This window comes from Muntiacus reevesi, chromosome 4 (genome assembly GCF_963930625.1).
Source record: "Muntiacus reevesi chromosome 4, mMunRee1.1, whole genome shotgun sequence".
Lineage (NCBI taxonomy): Eukaryota > Metazoa > Chordata > Mammalia > Artiodactyla > Cervidae > Muntiacus > Muntiacus reevesi.
Window position 1 is genome coordinate 101743960 of NC_089252.1, and position 16455 is coordinate 101760414.

General features: G+C 34.0%; 1 protein-coding gene across 2 annotated transcripts in view; it reads left to right on the plus strand.

Moving 5' to 3' along the window:
- The window catches only part of DENND6A (DENN domain containing 6A), a 50438-nt gene extending 34866 nt beyond the window's left edge, over nucleotides 1–15572 (plus strand). Inside the window, exons 12-20 of one of the 2 annotated variants that reach the window (XM_065933437.1) lie at nucleotides 1019–1113; nucleotides 6502–6567; nucleotides 6655–6719; nucleotides 7295–7372; nucleotides 9248–9301; nucleotides 9406–9515; nucleotides 9717–9819; nucleotides 11191–11265; nucleotides 11765–15572. In XM_065933437.1, the coding sequence (XP_065789509.1) occupies nucleotides 1019–1113; nucleotides 6502–6567; nucleotides 6655–6719; nucleotides 7295–7372; nucleotides 9248–9301; nucleotides 9406–9515; nucleotides 9717–9819; nucleotides 11191–11265; nucleotides 11765–11896 (778 nt within the window). In that variant the 3' untranslated portion in view covers nucleotides 11897–15572. Of the gene's footprint in view, nucleotides 1–1018; nucleotides 1114–6501; nucleotides 6568–6654; nucleotides 6720–7282; nucleotides 7373–9247; nucleotides 9302–9405; nucleotides 9516–9716; nucleotides 9820–11190; nucleotides 11266–11764 lie in introns of both variants that reach the window. The other variant, XM_065933436.1, reaches the window with a different exon arrangement.
- The last annotated feature ends 883 nt before the right edge of the window (nucleotides 15573–16455 follow it).

Here is a 16455-nt window from a genome sequence, read left to right on the forward strand (position 1 = left end):
TCAGACTGATGTCTTTTTTCCTCCTCATTTTCTCCCCTCGTTCCATGCCTCTTCCTGTTTTCAGGAATGGTGCTTCTTTTTACTTAGTTACCAAAAACCTGAATTGTCATAAATTTCTCCTTTTTAATATGCTCCACATAAAGTTTACCCAAATTCTGCCAGTTCAACATCCTAAAATATCTGTCATAAATGTGTTATCTTTTTCCAAAGCTCTTTTCCTAGTCTTACTATTTCTAGTATTTTTCATATCTGCTGTTTCTTTTTCCCAAACTTCTTCCCCTTTTTGTAGAGCATCTTCCAAATCCCCCAACCAAGTGATCTTTCTAGTAAGTACGTTTTTATTTATGCAACATTCCTCTACTTGGTTCTCTAGTAGCTTCTATTTGCCTGCAAGATAACATCTAAATTTCCTAGCATATAAAGTTGGTACTTGATGATCAGGCTAGCATCTGCCCATCTGCTTTCATTTCAAACTGTTCATGCTTCCAGCTTTGTGCTTTAAGAATGCTGAACTATATGTAGTTTTACAAACAGACCATGATCTCACTTCATGGCTTTGCACATACTATTCATTCTCATGTATCACTTTTTTTCTTTTATACCCTTGACAAAAAATTCCTGTCATAACTTACATACTATTATATATCAACTATACTTCAAAACAAAACTCCTATTCATTTTTCATATCTCTGTACACGTCATTGTTTTAGTGAATCTGTCCTTTAATCCCCTGGCAGATATAATTTCTCCTTCATAATTCTTGTACATTTTATATCACCTTCACTGTATTCTAATTTTTGATATTATAATTGGGTATGTATACCCTTTTTCCTGTGTGGTGTAAGAAAAGCCATATCTTTTCATCTTTATGTACCTCATACCAAAAATAGTACCTGGCATGTAGTTGATACATCGTACCAGTGAAGGAAAAGATTATCTATTGTTCACACAAAATAAATTGTAAACTGATGGAACATGCGTTTTTTGGTGACTCTGGTTTTCTTCTGTTTTTATGTAGGCCCTCAGTCATCTTAGGAGTAACCAACCCTTTTTTTGCAAAAACACTCCAGCACTGGCCACACATTATTCGAATAGGAGACCTTAAACCTGCAGGTAAAGTTCTTGGTGTTCTTGTTTTAGTGTGTAATGTGGATGAGCAGGTTTATTTCTTCCTGTTTGCTTTCATTGCTTGGTTACTTTTTAGATATGTTGATGGCAAACTTTTTTGAGGCAACTGGAATAAAAGCCTTTGGAGAAGAGCATGACTTCCAGTTAAAATATACAGGGTCTTATATGTGTAACCTATCATATCCTCCTACCAAAAATGCACCTATAGTGTTATATGAATTAATTATAACAAAATGAAACCTCAAAATTTTGAGCTACTCTATATATATTTATTAGTATAAGCCCAATTAAACAAGATTTTTCCAACACTGCTTGAAAAAAACCTTAAAGAAAGTTCAAGTTACTCAGTTTAACACAAAATTCTCAACTAGGAACTGAAAGCAAGAATCATACATTTTTGTGGTACTGATACTGATTAAAGAAGTGGTCACAGGTTGTGGGCCTTTCCGTGGGCTTCGCTTGTAGCTCAGTCGGTAAAGAATCTGCCTACAGTGCAGGAGACTGGGGTTCGATTCCTGGGTCGGGAAGATCCCCTGGTGAAGGAAATGGCAACCCACTCCAGGATTCTTGCCTGGAGAATCCCATGGACAAAGGAGCCTGGCGGGCTACAGTCCATGGGGTAGCAAGAGTCGGACACGACTTAGCGCCTAAACCACCACCACCTTTCCATGATACCTTTCCATTCATGATTAATGACTGTTTATTAAGTGAGTAAATAAATTCTAACCATTGGCAATTTTGTTAACCTAAATGACAGTTTAGTGGTACCTCTGACATTTTCTCACTGGAGATTCTTGAATTTTCTATGCAAATAGTTAAGATGTGAGCTATCTAAAATGTTCTTTTAATGATTTTATGATATGTTACTTATAAAGACTTTTCTTTTGGTATTCATGGGTATTTTATTTAATACATTATATATTTAGATTGTTTTATAAAATATCCTTCCTGGAATATAAATAAATCTGATAGACATATTAGAGTCAGGAAATAATGTTTTAAATCCTGTTATTTACAAATATTAGACTCAATCTTAGACTGAAATCCTTAGAAGCCTTATGAAATAGGGGAAAGGACAAAGGACTTTGCCTTGACAGTCAGTTCTGTGTGACCTTAGACAGAACAGCCCTTTAAGCCTTGGATTCTTTGTCTGCTGGGAGAATTAAACACAGTACTTGACACATGGCACTCTGAAAATGTCAATGTCATTATCCTTTGACATTTCATTAGCGTTCTATCTGATAATTCAGAGCACAGCAGTGACCAGAGTCTTATCTATGAGAAGATATGGAAAGTTGGTTTTTATCATAATTTAATCTTGATATTTACTTTTTTATTTTAGTCCTATTAATCTAGACCATTTGATTAATTATAACATAGTAGACTACTGTTTATTGTCCTTTTTCAATGAGAAAAGGCTATCTGTTGGGGACGTAAGTATTATTATTAGAAGGTTTTGCAAAGATCATTGGTAAAGTGGCATAAACTGATAAGTGTGCTTAACTTTTTAGAAAAATTGCACACTGTTTTCCGCAGCGGCCCACCATTTTACATTCTTACCAACAGTGTATGAGGGTTCCTGTCTCTTCATGTCACATCCCTACCAACATTTATATTATCTCTTCCTGTTTTTTTTTTTTCTAATGGGTTTGAAATGCTGGCTTTAATTTGCTTTTTCTGAGTGACTACTGATGTTGAGTATCTTTCCATCTACTTCTTAGTCATCTGTATATCTTATTTGTGAAATATTGATTTAAATCTTTTGTCCATTTTAAAAATTAGGTTCTTTGTCTTCTTTAGTTATAAGAGGTCTTTATGTATTTTGGACACAGGTTTTTCTCAGGTACATGATTTGCAGATGTTTTCTCACAGTATTTGACTTCTCGTTTTGTTTTCTCAATGATGTCTTTAGAAGTGCAAAAGTACCTAATTTTGATGAAGTCTAGTTTATCAATTTTCTTTATTTCTTTTTTGAATTGACCTTTGATGTTTATCTAAGAACTTGTGCCTAGCCTAAAGTCACAAAGATTTTCTTCTATGTTTTCTTCTAAAAATGTTATTGTGTTAGCACTTATATTTAGGAACCATTCCAAGTTCATTTTTGTGTATGATGTGGCGTTCAGGGTATGACATCATCTTTTTTTTGCACATTGATATCAAGTTGTCTTAGCATCATTTGTTGAAAAGACTGTTCTTTATCCATTGAATTGCATTGATACCTTTTTTGAAAACTGGCCATGAACATAAGGTTTATTTCTGGGCTCTTGTTTCTGTTTCATTGATCTTATTTTTATACCAGTATGTCTTGATTACTGTAATTTTATAGTAAGTTTTGACATCAGGAGATATAAATCTTCCACCTTTTCTATTCTTTCTCAAAATAGTTTTGTCTCTTCTGGGTTTATTTTGGCTATTTGCATTTCCATATACATTTTAGGATAACCTTGTCAATTTCTGCCCACTGGGCAGAAAACAAAAAAGGTAACTGGAATTTTGATAGGAATATATTTGGTTACACAGGGATTATGTAATCAACTTGGGGGAGAAGTGCCATCTTAAAGATACTGAGTTTTTCAGTCCAGGAACTTAGAATGTCTCTCCATTATTTAGATATTCTCTAATTTTTCTCAGCAACATTTTTTAGTTTTCAATATACAGATGTAGTTATGATGTTAGATGTAGGTTTTTCATAAATGTCCTTCATCAAGTTGAAGAAGTGCCTTTCTGTTCCTACTCTATTGAGAATGAGTATAATGAATTGGTGTTAAATGTTAAATGCTTTTTCTATATCTGTGGAGATCATCATGTGGTTTTTGTCCTTTATAATAAAGTATATTGAACTAATTGATTTTTTTAATGTGAAACTAACCTTACATTCCTTAAGTAAATCCCATTTGGTATATAGTCCTTTATTATTATTATTACACATAATAATAATATTACACAGAGTGATACATAATTACACACAATAATATTACACATATTATTATTATTATTATTATTATACAAAGAAAGTAAGCAGACTTTCCTGTTCTGTGGGTTGTCTTCGCTCTCTTGATAGTAGCCTTTGATGCACAAAACCTTTTAAACTGTGACGAAGTCCAGCTTCTCAGTATTTTCCTTTGCTGTCTTTGGTTTTGATATCACATTCATGAAAATCCATTTATCTTTTAATTTATGAGTATTGGGTATATTTCTTGGGATATTTTTCCTTTCTGCCCATTGATCTTGAGACCAAGACCACTGTAAATTTCTCCACAAGTTATAAAGCTTAACAGTTCTGCTTGGAATCCTCTCTTTGAAAATTCAAGACTATCGAAGTAGATCAGTAAAACTCCAGAAAAAGTATGTTCTGTCCAATTAGCTGGGAAGTCATAGCGAAACTGAGATTTTGCTCTTCTGGGCCCAGAAGCTTGTAGCTTTATCAGAAATACATATGTGTGTGTGTATGTGTGTGTGTGTGTGTGTGTGTAGTTTTAATCCTGCGGAAGAGTCATTAATAAAGGGATTACTCCTTATGGATTGTACCCAGTTTTAATTCACCCAAATCCTATTAAATGAAGAAACATAATGCTAGGATAATGGTACTTATTAACAAGTATTCCTCAAAGAGAAAGTAATTCTACTACTGAATATTGGATCAAATTATAAACTGAATTTCTAACTAGAAATTGGGTTTGATGACTTCATGAAAGGTAAAACATTTAACGTAAATATAGAAGATTCTTAGGCAAATGTGCAGAGGTGCAATATATTATTAACAATGTTAAACCCCTCTTTTATGTGCTTGTACATAACAGACATTGAATAAGTATTTTTTAATTAAAATAAACATCTATAATTGTAAGACTTTAGTTCATTTTCTGGCATTCTTGTTTTATTTTTCAGACATATTTGACAAGTATCATTTAACCTTTTTTGGTAATAGACTGTGTATATTTACGACTAGTTTTCTCTATGTCTGTTGTGTACTACAGTGTAAGGATTATGGTGCCTAGGGTTAGAGTTCCGTATACATCTTGCATCTGATGAGGTTCCTTGAATCAGAGGGGAATGTGGCTAGTGAACATCGCTACACAGGTGATATTCTTGTCTTTGCCCTTAAATATAAAAGCAACGCTGATATGGATTACTCATTTTCATTATTACCTAGAACTTACTGAATGTAAAGAATATGTAAAATCTACTGCTGAATTATTCTCCTCCCTGATATTTGGTTCCTTGTGCACGGGGAGTTTCAGAAAATGATATAATAAATGGCATTAGTGGATACAAGAATTGCAAAGTCCTTTGTGATTTGGAGCAGAAGGAAACAGAAAGTAGGCACATAAATATTTATATTTACTCAAACTACATGATATTCTTTGGGTTCTTAGAGCCAGAGGCAGATAAATGACTTGAATTTAGTTATCTGTATAATTAAATATGTATTATATATCTGCATCTTAACAGAAATCTGATGAAAACCTCCTCCGAACCCCGGAAAGCAAAACCACAAGATAAGATTCAAGATGAGAGACATTCTCATAAGAATTAGTACGTGGGAATGTATAGAATAAGTTGATAAAGTAAAAACTGTGAGCTAAAGAATCAAAAACATTCCAGAAATCTGAATGTTTCTGGACTCTCGTATTCTTTCTCAATCTGTCCCCAAAGTCTCCTCCAGACAGCTTCAGTAGCTCACTTTCTTCTCTTCCCTTGCTGCACATATCTTCAGATTGTGTTTCTACCCAGGAGAAGCATTCAGCAATGCACGTTTTATCCTCTGTCTTTACTCTGCTTTATGTCTTCTCCTTTGTGCACTTCCTGGTCAGTAACCCAGCCGAGTCCACTTGGGGCTCAGATTGGTGGCTGTGCCTTCCACCGTCACCGCCTGGAGGCAGTGTTTCTACACTGCAGAAGCGGAACTTGGGGCTGTGCCAGAAATAGAAACAAACCTTGAATATTACAACTGCGTATTAATTTAGGAGTTGCTTTGAATTCTGTTTACTCTTAAATGGCATTATATTTGACATCATATTCAAAATGGTATTTTAGTCATGTTCCATATACTTAGCGCAAAAGATTTTAAAGCTTGAGTGATGAAAAGGGAAATTTGAAAGTAATGATCAGTATTAATGAAATCAAATATCCATTTAATATAATTTACACAGATTGTTTCTGTAATGCTGTTATAACCCAGTGTTCCTTTTATCCAGTTTTAAAGTACTAGTAATAAACTCTTAAATATCAGTCGATGTTAACAAGAATACCTTAGCTGCAACATCCCTGACTAATAAATAACAGCCAGTGGATTATCAGTCTTAGAACATTCCAGTTTTGTGATATGTGAAATTCAAATAACTACAAGAATCTTTATGATGTTTCCTTCAGGTGAAATACCTAAGCAGGTTAAAGTGAAAAAACTGAAGAACCTAAAGACTCTGGATTCTAAACCTGGTATTGACTTTTACTAGTTTTTAAATATATACTATATGGGTAAATAGGTCCTACTGCTTACCTTCTTTTCTTTTCTTTACTTCTTAGGAGTTTATACTTCTTATAAGCCATATCTAAATAGAGACGAAGATATCATAAAACAATTACAGAAGGTGATTACTTGCTCATGTATTAATTTAAATGTTCTTACTCAGGTATGCAATATCCAGTAAGGCTTTATGTGCAATCATGTGAAAAGAGGTCTCTCTTCTGAATGAATGCCTCATAAAAATCAGGAGACTAATATAGCAGCAGTTATGGGCTAGAAATATGGGTGCTTCAGCTACCAACTAGTGCCAGTCTTCCTGAAAACTTAGGAATTACAGTGAAAAAATTATGGACTGTACTATGAGGTTAGCTTAGTACCTGACAATTGGGATAGTTAGCATTTTTTTTGAAAATACATAGTATTAATACAGCAAGTGTGAAATAAAGATAGTCATTGTGAGCTAGTAATTTAAAGGATCGGATGAATGTCTTGTATTTTGTTCTAAAGATTTTTTAATAGGATATTGCTTAGTGAATTTTACATTAAATTACTTCAAGACGAAATTCTAGGTTTTTTCATATCAAATAAAAATCCATAAATTTATATATCAGCTAAGCTTCTATAATCATTCATTATTTTCTATTCTCTAACACTAGAATCTAGGTTCTCATTTTTCCCTCTTTTAAGGGTGTACAACAGAAGCGTCCTTCTGAAGCTCAAAGTGTTATCCTCCGACGCTATTTTTTGGAACTGACACAAAGCTTCATCATTCCATTAGTAAGTGAGCATGTGTATTTGCTTAATTTAATGATTTGTTGAAGAGCACATGATGTTTTTTCCATCCACCAAAACCTTATCTTAAATTGTTTTGGTTGCTTATGTGTGTAGTGGTTAAAATAGAGCTCTTTGCAAGATACCCAGACTCTTGGTTCTGGTAATTAATTGTGTAATTTTGGTAAGTCACTTCCTCTCATTGACTCTCAATTTCTTTATGTGTAAAATGTGGCTAATTACACTTTTGCTAAATACTTTTCAGGGTTGTAAATCTTCAAAGATAATCATTATGAAATGTTATATAATTGTTGCATTTTTGCACCTTAAACTGTTCTACTGGAACTTCTTTCTCTGATATTATTTTCTTGAGCATAATTTGATAAATCTGTTAGCATGTAGTTCTATGATGTAGTTCCTTATGTGTCCTGTTCATTGTCTTTTCCTCACAGTCTGTCATATAGTAGCACTCACTCAATAAATATTTATGAAATAAATGACTAGGTGATATGGTTATTCAGTGAAGTTCAGTGGAGCATCATGTTAAATTACTAAAAGATGCCTCACAGTATAAAGTAATAACATGATGTAGTCCTGGTCCAGAGACTGCATCAGAGAGACTCATATAGTTGCTAATGTAATCTATCTAAGAATATTGTAGGAGGGCAACCTGGAAATCTTTGCTATTATAGTTTGGGAAGAAATGTTCTCTCTTGGTCTATAGATGTCAGGTTATATTGTTCTGTTTCAGTCTGCTTACTTACTTGACTGTCATGCTTAATTAAGAGCATGGGCTAAAATCAAGTAGACCTGAATTCAAGTTCAAGTTGTATGAACTTAGGCAGGTTATTTAGCTTTTCAATGCCTCAGTTTCCCAGTAATACCTACCACAAGGGATGGTTGCAAAAATTAAAAGAGATCATGCATGTAAACTGCTGAGTAAACTTTCTGGCACACAGTTACTTGATAAGGTTAATTATTATCATTAAAAATAGATATTTCTGGGACTTCCCTGTTGGTCCACTGTAGTATAAGACTTCGCCTTCCAGTACAGAGAGTATAGGTTCAATCCCTGATCAGGTAGCTAATATCCCACATGCCTCTTGGCCAAAAAGCTAAAACATAAAATAGAAGCAATATTGTAACAAATTCAATTGAGACTTAAAAAAATAAAAAGGTAATAATAAGTAGTTCCTTGGATTATCATAGATTTAGTTAAATTTTTATTAAAAGTCTGACTTTTCAATTGAGTCTAAAGTTAGTGTATCTGTTGAGAAGAGTGATGGTGTTGTTGATCTCCATTGAAAGAGCATATGATAAAAAACTAGGAAGTGTCCACTGTTTTTTTTTTTTTTTTTAATATTTATTCTTAGGTCTTCCCTGGTGGTCCAGTGGTTAAAAATCCACCTTGCAATGCAGAGGACACTGGTTCGATTTCTGGTCTGAGAAGATCCTACATGCCGCAGGGCTACTAAGCCCATGCTCTGGAGCCAGAGAACCACAACTGCTGAAGCCCATGTGCTCTAAAGCTTGTGCTCTGCAACAAGAGAAACCACCACAATGAAAAGCTGCGCATCGCAGCTGGAGAAAGTCCATACACAGCAACGAAGCCACAATTAAATAAAATGTTAAAAATACTCATTTGTTTATTTGGCAGGGTCTTAGTTGCATTCAGGATCTTTAGTTGCAGCATGTGGGATCTAGTTCCCTGAATGGGGATTGAACCTGGGTCCCCTGCATTGGGAGTGCGGAGTCTTAGCCACTGGACCACCATGGAAGTCCCATGCCCACTTTTTTTAAGTAGGTCAGTTTAAACGTTTTTGAAGACATCTCTGGGCAAGAACAGCTGACTTTGATTAACTTTTTTTTTCTTGGACTTAGGAAAGATATGTGGCAAGCTTGATGCCTCTGCAGAAAAGCATTTCTCCATGGAAGGTATAACTATATCCTATTAAATTTGTATATCAGTTCTCTAACTACAATTAACTTCTGTGACTACCCATTTTTAATTTTTAAATTCAGTATGTCCTGTTTTCTAGAGTCCACCCCAATTAAGACAGTTTCTTCCAGAAGAATTTATGAAAACACTTGAGAAAACAGGACCTCAGCTGACCTCTAGAATAAAAGGCGACTGGATTGGACTTTATCGGTTAGTCCTTTTTTTTTCTTTTCTATTTCATCCATCTATAGAGCTTTATTTAAAAATGAAACAAAAAACTGGACTTAAATATATTCTTTAAAAAAAAAATTCATTGTTTCATATGGTTTTCCTAGCTATAGGTAGAAAAGGTATCGAGGAGAGGACGTTAAGTCATATCACACTTTGTTTTTTATAAACTTATTTTTATAGGCATTTTCTCAAATCTCCAAATTTTGATGGTTGGTTTAAGACCCGGAGGAAGGAAATGACCCAGAAACTGGAGGCACTCCATCTGGAAGCTCTTTGTGAAGAGGTTAGAAAACAGCATGTTTGTGTGGTGGTTAACAGCTATTGAAGATAACTTCATAGAGACTGGAATGTTCTATCTATATCCACTACTTTATAAATAATAATAGCTAACTGTTCTAGATCATGTGTGATATGCCAGGGACTGTGCAGATGCTCTAAGTGGATAAAGTCTTTTACTCTCTGCAGTTCACTGAAGTTGGTATGTTATGATCTGCATTATGGTACATTTGAGGATTACAAATTAAGTGATTTGCTTCAGATCACATCACTGCTAAATAGTGAAACCAGCAGTGTGCTTGAGTCCACTTGCACTGGCTCAAGAGCTACTTGTGTGCATCTCTTCCTAGTTCTGTATTTAGGGATCTCAGAATGGTAGCTTGAAATCAGCTACAGAGGAATACTTACACCACAGAAACTGGCAAAGCTACAACCTAAGAGACTTCCTGGAGAACCGATTGTTAAATAGCATACCACTGGATGAAGTTAGGATTCAAATCCAAGCAGTCTAACTTGATATGTTTTCCACCGTGCCTTATTCACCTTTCCCAGTTATTATTGATACATTTTTCCTGTATTTGGACTTTTCCACATTCTATAAATTGTCAGCAGACTATTTTAAGTTAAGGTACTTTTAAAAATATAAAGGATAGAGACTTCCCGGATGGTCCAGTAGTTAAAAATTCGCCTTGTGGTGCAGGGCACGTGGGTTTGATTCCTGGTCTTGGAGCTAAGACCCCATATGCTGCGGAGCAACTGAGCCTGTGCTGCACAAGTGCCCTGCAATGAAAGGTCCTACAGACAAGTGAAATAAATTTTTGTTAAATATACAAAGGATAGTCTCACAGTGTGTTTAGCTTGAGGTGAGTTAGCCTCAGTTTTAACTTTCTAATCATAAATTCCCGGTGACTTTCAGAGAAAGAATACTGTGAAAATAACCACAGATAAGCCCAGGAAGAGATTATTTGAAGATACAAAGTCTATATCCAGTAATATATTCATATTCACAATTATCTTGATGTTAGTTGATGTTCCTTATAAATTACTCACTACTTATGGTTGGGGGTTAGTTAGTATTGTATCTTAAGTTCCAAATTTGTTTTTCTTGATTGATCTAAAAGGTGCACTTCAGAAAGGAATTTCTTACATACTGTTTTACTTCCAAATATTAGACAGTCATTCTGGCTAACATCGAAAAGTATCTGATTCTCACTGACAGAATAAATATCATGTACAGAATTATTCTTACACTGTAACTCTGTGTCTGGGTTAAAACCCTGTTCCTGTCCTTCCTTCCCAGTAGCTTTGCCTATTAAAAGAGCATGATTTCAATATTATTTTGAGTATTTATTCATTTGGGATTTGTTTATTCTTCTAGGACTTACTTCTCTGGACCCAGAAACACACAGAAGTAGAAACAGTGGACCTTGTATTGAAGCTAAAAAATAAGCTGGTATGTAGCTAAAATGGCCAAAGAGCCGTGAGGTTATTTTGCTCTCATTTGAGATGGTAGTCTGTGATGTATCACAGAAGTAAATTTTTAAATGAGAGGACCTATGACTGGTCGGTTGATGGTCACTGGACTGAAAATACTTGTCACTCAAGCAGATCATAATGAAGCCATATATATATATATATATATATATATTTAGCTATTTACATGGAGTCTAATGAGCTCTACAGAAAACATTCTGATGTATATTTAATACCACATGGTCTGTGCTGGTATTACTATGTTAGTATTACATAGAAGTTTTTTTTTTTTTTTAACTCAACAATTGTACTGTTAAAGTGTCATGTTCTTTGCTTTTTTAAAAAATAGATTCTGTTAATTCTGGTCTCAGTCTGAAGTTTTCAAATCTTGACCATTAAAACTGTTTATTTAGAGAATATACTGTGTTAATTCAGACACAAAAGATAACTTAAATGCTTCCCAAATGTTCCTTGTATAGTTACAGGCTGATCGAGAGCACTTACCTGTGAAACCTGACACTATGGAAAAGTTACGGACACACATAGATGCAATTATCTTAGCATTGCCAGAGGACCTGCAAGGCATATTGCTCAAAACAAGCATGACATGATATTTGCCAAGATTTCCCAGCCAAAAGGATTGTACACCATGAAGCATACTGACATTTCAACCAGATGCACAAGCTCTCTCGGAGTGGAAAATAGCGGTGAATGCTCGCTACAGGGTTGAAAGACTATACTGTATAAACAGACATTTTTAGTGCATTATTTTTAAAAACAGATATCTGTGGTGGTTCCACTTTAATACTGAAACACCGAAAGGCATTTCTATATTTTTAATCATGTTCTAAAGTGCTCTTATGAGAGACCTGTGGGGCCATCAGTTTAAGTGATTCCAAACTGCAGTGCTGGCATTGCAGGTATTTTTTTAAATTGGTGCTTCTTTGCCCAATCATGTTAAAAACTCAGGGGGATATAAAAATAACATTCACACTGGCTGTCTTCTTAAGAAGAAGGAAAAGACTGAACTGTCAGACTGTAGTTAGAAGTGATTAATGCTTTTGTAGTGCCTTCCGTGGTCCTACATGTTTCACAGAAGCCCAGCTGCTAGTCTTGAAGCTTTTTCTTAACTTTATTATAATATGTAGTTTTTTATAAGGCATTTTTGAGTAATCATTGCTTAAAAATATATTTTTTGCCTCCTATTGTGTTTACTATTAGTGGCATTGGTGTTTTTTTGAACTGTCATGTAGGTTTCATTTCATTATTTTCTATACCATTTTCAAATGTAATCTTAGTTTCACTGAAGGGAAGAAGGCATCTAGTATTAATTATGGAAGAGTTTATTTCCTCTCACCCTTTACTAATTGAGCCTGAGTTAATTGGCTTGGATGTCTTTCAAAGACATTCTAATTATAAACCTCATATCAGCTATTTTTATAAACTGAACTGTTCCTTTTTTAAAGGCATTTTTATATCTTTTGTGTGATAGTCATTTGAGTGATTCTAAGATTGATTTTTAGCATTATTTGTTTGGTAGGGTTTCCCTGCCCCCCCAAATTAATATTTCTCAGATTACTTTCCCTGCTGTTGACATGGGAACTTTTGCCTGAATCACTGTTGTATCTAAGCTAGTTTTGTTGTTGTTTTTGTTTGCTTCTGTTTTGTTTACAGTATACTACCTTGCCAAAAATAGAAGATTGTGGTTTGGTAGAATAAGGTTCTTTCCCTTGGTATTTGAATAGGAGTGTCTTGAAGAAGCCACTATTTAAAATAGGCATCCATGACGTAGCACATATGTGAATTACCCTTTACATATCCAAATTTGGTTGTAGGTCGTAGAAGAAATGGCTTCAGGAGCTCTCTCTTAGTCTCTATTGATATGACTCTTTTTTTAAAATATAACTCTTAAGGGCACTCCCAGCGTAAGGATGGGTCCTTGGTGTATGTAACTGTGGTCTTCTAATCCAAATGTGCCCTTTTCTCATGGATGTAAGTCTCTCGAAGCATACCTCAAAGTCATGGAAAGAATACTGCATTTGAAAGAAGTCATTTGCCTTGGATCACATGAGTTATTTTGTGAAGCAACAGTTGTCCTCATGAAAAAGGGGCAGCGACTTTTATATGCTAAAGTATTTAATATCTTCCTGGGAAACCTTATTTAGGTATAAATGGTCATCTTATTATTTTTCAAAAAGGCGTATTTTAATAATCTTACAATTTATATGCAGTTTGTGACCAGAGTTGGAAAGTTGTTAGTGTCATATCAAGGATCTTTTAAATTATACCACTACAGGATGTATCATTTCAAGTTTATTTTGCACAGCTAAAGAGTAGCAAAGGATGCCAGTTAGCGTAATAATTGTATCTGCATATTTACTATACTTAACAGAAAACCTAACACATATTGAAAACCATATCTTACTTATCTGGTTTATCTATTAATTTCAAATTATGTACTTGTAAAAATAAGTTAAAACTGCTTTGGGAACCTGACAAAGACTGAGTGGTAACTTAATTTTTTGTGTGGTTTTTAAAGTTGTCTTTTTTTTTTTTTTTCTGAGGAGACCTTGTTAAGATACAGAACCTGCCATTTAATGTTTATCTTCACCTCACCAGCATCAGAAGGAATCACTGCTTTCAGGGTGTTGTGTAATGCCTAGTGCCTTCTGCTTTCAGTGAAAGGGGTTTTGAGAAGGCATTTATGGTCATTACTGAAAACCTAATTAAAGGCCTTGGATTTTAAAGCTGTTGGATATTTTGTATTATTTCTGATTAAGATTGAAATGCTTGAAAAAAAATGCAGGGTAAATGGGACTTTTGTATTGTGGGATTCCTTTTAGTTTCTAACTTATTTTTCTGAATTCAAATGAAAACCTTTTTCTACTTACTTTATTATGAACTGGCAAATGCTCCATTTTATTAACAGATCACATAATTAAGTGATTTCATATCTTTCCTACAAGCATACTGATTTTTGTGAAGTGTGCTGATGAAAAAAATTTTAGCTTAATAATCTAGGTATTGTTAGATTCTCCATTTGCTACCTTTTCTTTTTTAACCTTAAAATCTCAAATTTCATTTCTTCCTCTTTTTTGCAAGTAGCTAGTATATAATACTATTCTTTGGACTTTATTTTTTAATAAAACATATTAGATGTTCCTCCTTCTTGAAGTTACTAGGTAACATCCTTCAAAGTAGACTATACAATATGTTGCTACATTTAAAAGAAATACCATTAAAATGTGTCCTTTTTTCTCATTTGCTTATAACTTAACTCACTTGTTTTTATACACCTGAATTTTACTTTCTTCAAGCATAACTTTAGGGGAAAAATTTTAACTAACTTTCTAGTGTTAGTCATTTAAAAACAGATAGTTGAAGAAGAAAAAAAAATGTTAACTCATAGTAATGACTAAATTATCACAAATAATTTATCTCTTCACATATTAAACATATAGAACTTATATGTTACCTACAATTTGGTTGGATTATGGTATTTATTATAATATCAATAGAAATTAGCATTTGTTAATAGAGCTCCAAGAATGTTTTTTCCAATTATTTTTGTTTATTTGAAATAGATAAAGAGTTTGATACAAGATACAGAATCATGATTCCTAAAATTTATCCTGCATCTAACTAGTTTTTAGTAAGATGAGCTTAAGGTTGATGGTTGATTAAATGAAATAAGTTTATGACTTTTATTTTGCAGTTATAATACTGCCTATCTCATGAGGCACAAATGTTGAGAAAAAAAAAAAGATGGCAGTAGATTCTGCTGTATCCTAGTCTTTAGTGTTATTTCTGGACTTTAGAACACCATCCTTTCTCTTACCCATTAGTTGAATACCATGCTATGCTTTTCTTCAAATTAAGATTAATGTTGTCTAATTATCTTAGGTCTCGTTCCATTTTGCTAGTGTCATCACTAGGCTTGGGTTCTTTTGTTCATTTTTTTAAATTAATTTTTATTGGAGTGTCATTGATTTACAATGTTGTGTTCGTTTCTGCTGTACGGCACAGTGTATCAGTTATACATGTATACATGTCCACGCTTTCATAGACTGCTTTCCTATAAGGGCATTACAGAATATTGAGTAGCATTCCCTGTGCTATACAGTCAGTTCTTGTTGTTACCTGTTTTATGTATAGCACTGTGTATGTGTCAATCCCAGTCTCCCAATTCACCCCTCCCCTCCCCTTTCTCCTTTAGTAACAGTAAGTTTGTTCTTATATCTGTGACTCTATTTCTGTTTTGTAAATAAGTTCATTTGTACCATTTTTTTTTAGATTCCACATATAAGTGATATCATATGATATTTGTCTTTCTCTAACTTCACTCAGTATGACAATTTCTAGGTCCATCCATGTTGCTGCAAGTGGCATTATATCATTCATTTTTATAGCTGAGTAATATTCCAATAACCTTTCAAAGAAGGTATGTACCACATCTTCTTTATGCATTCATCCATCAGTGGACATTTAGGTTGCTTCCATATCCCGGCTATTTTAAATAGTGCTGTAATGACTATTGGGGTCCATGTATCTTTCAGAATTATAGTTCTCTCTGGGTATATGCCCAGGTATTGTATTGCAGGATCATATGGTAGCTATATTTCTAGTGTAAGAAAGCTCCATACTGGTCTCCATAGTGGTGTACCAATTTACATTCTACCAACCATGTAGGAGGGTTCCCTTTTCTCCACACCCTCTTCAGAATTTATTGTTTGTAGATTTTTTGATGATGGCCATTCTGACCAGTGTGAAGTGATAGCTTATTGTAATTTTGATTTGCATTTCTCTAATAATTAGTGATGTTGAACATCTTTTCATGTGCTTTTTGCGCCATCTATGTGTCTTTGGACAAATGTCTACTTATGTCATCTACCAATTTTTTGATTCAGTTGTTTGCTTTTTTGATCATGAGCTGCATGAGTTGTTTGTGTATTTTGGAGATTAATCCCTTGTCAGTTGCTTCTTTGCAAATATTTTCTCCCATTCTGTGGGTTGTCTTTTCATTTTGTTTATGATTTTCCTTTGCTGTACAGAAGCTTTTAAATTTAATTAAGTCTCATTTATTTATTTTTTTAATCTTCATTACTCTAGGAGGTAGATTTAAAAAAATCTTACTGTGACTTAGGTCAGATATTTTCCTCTAAGAGTTTAA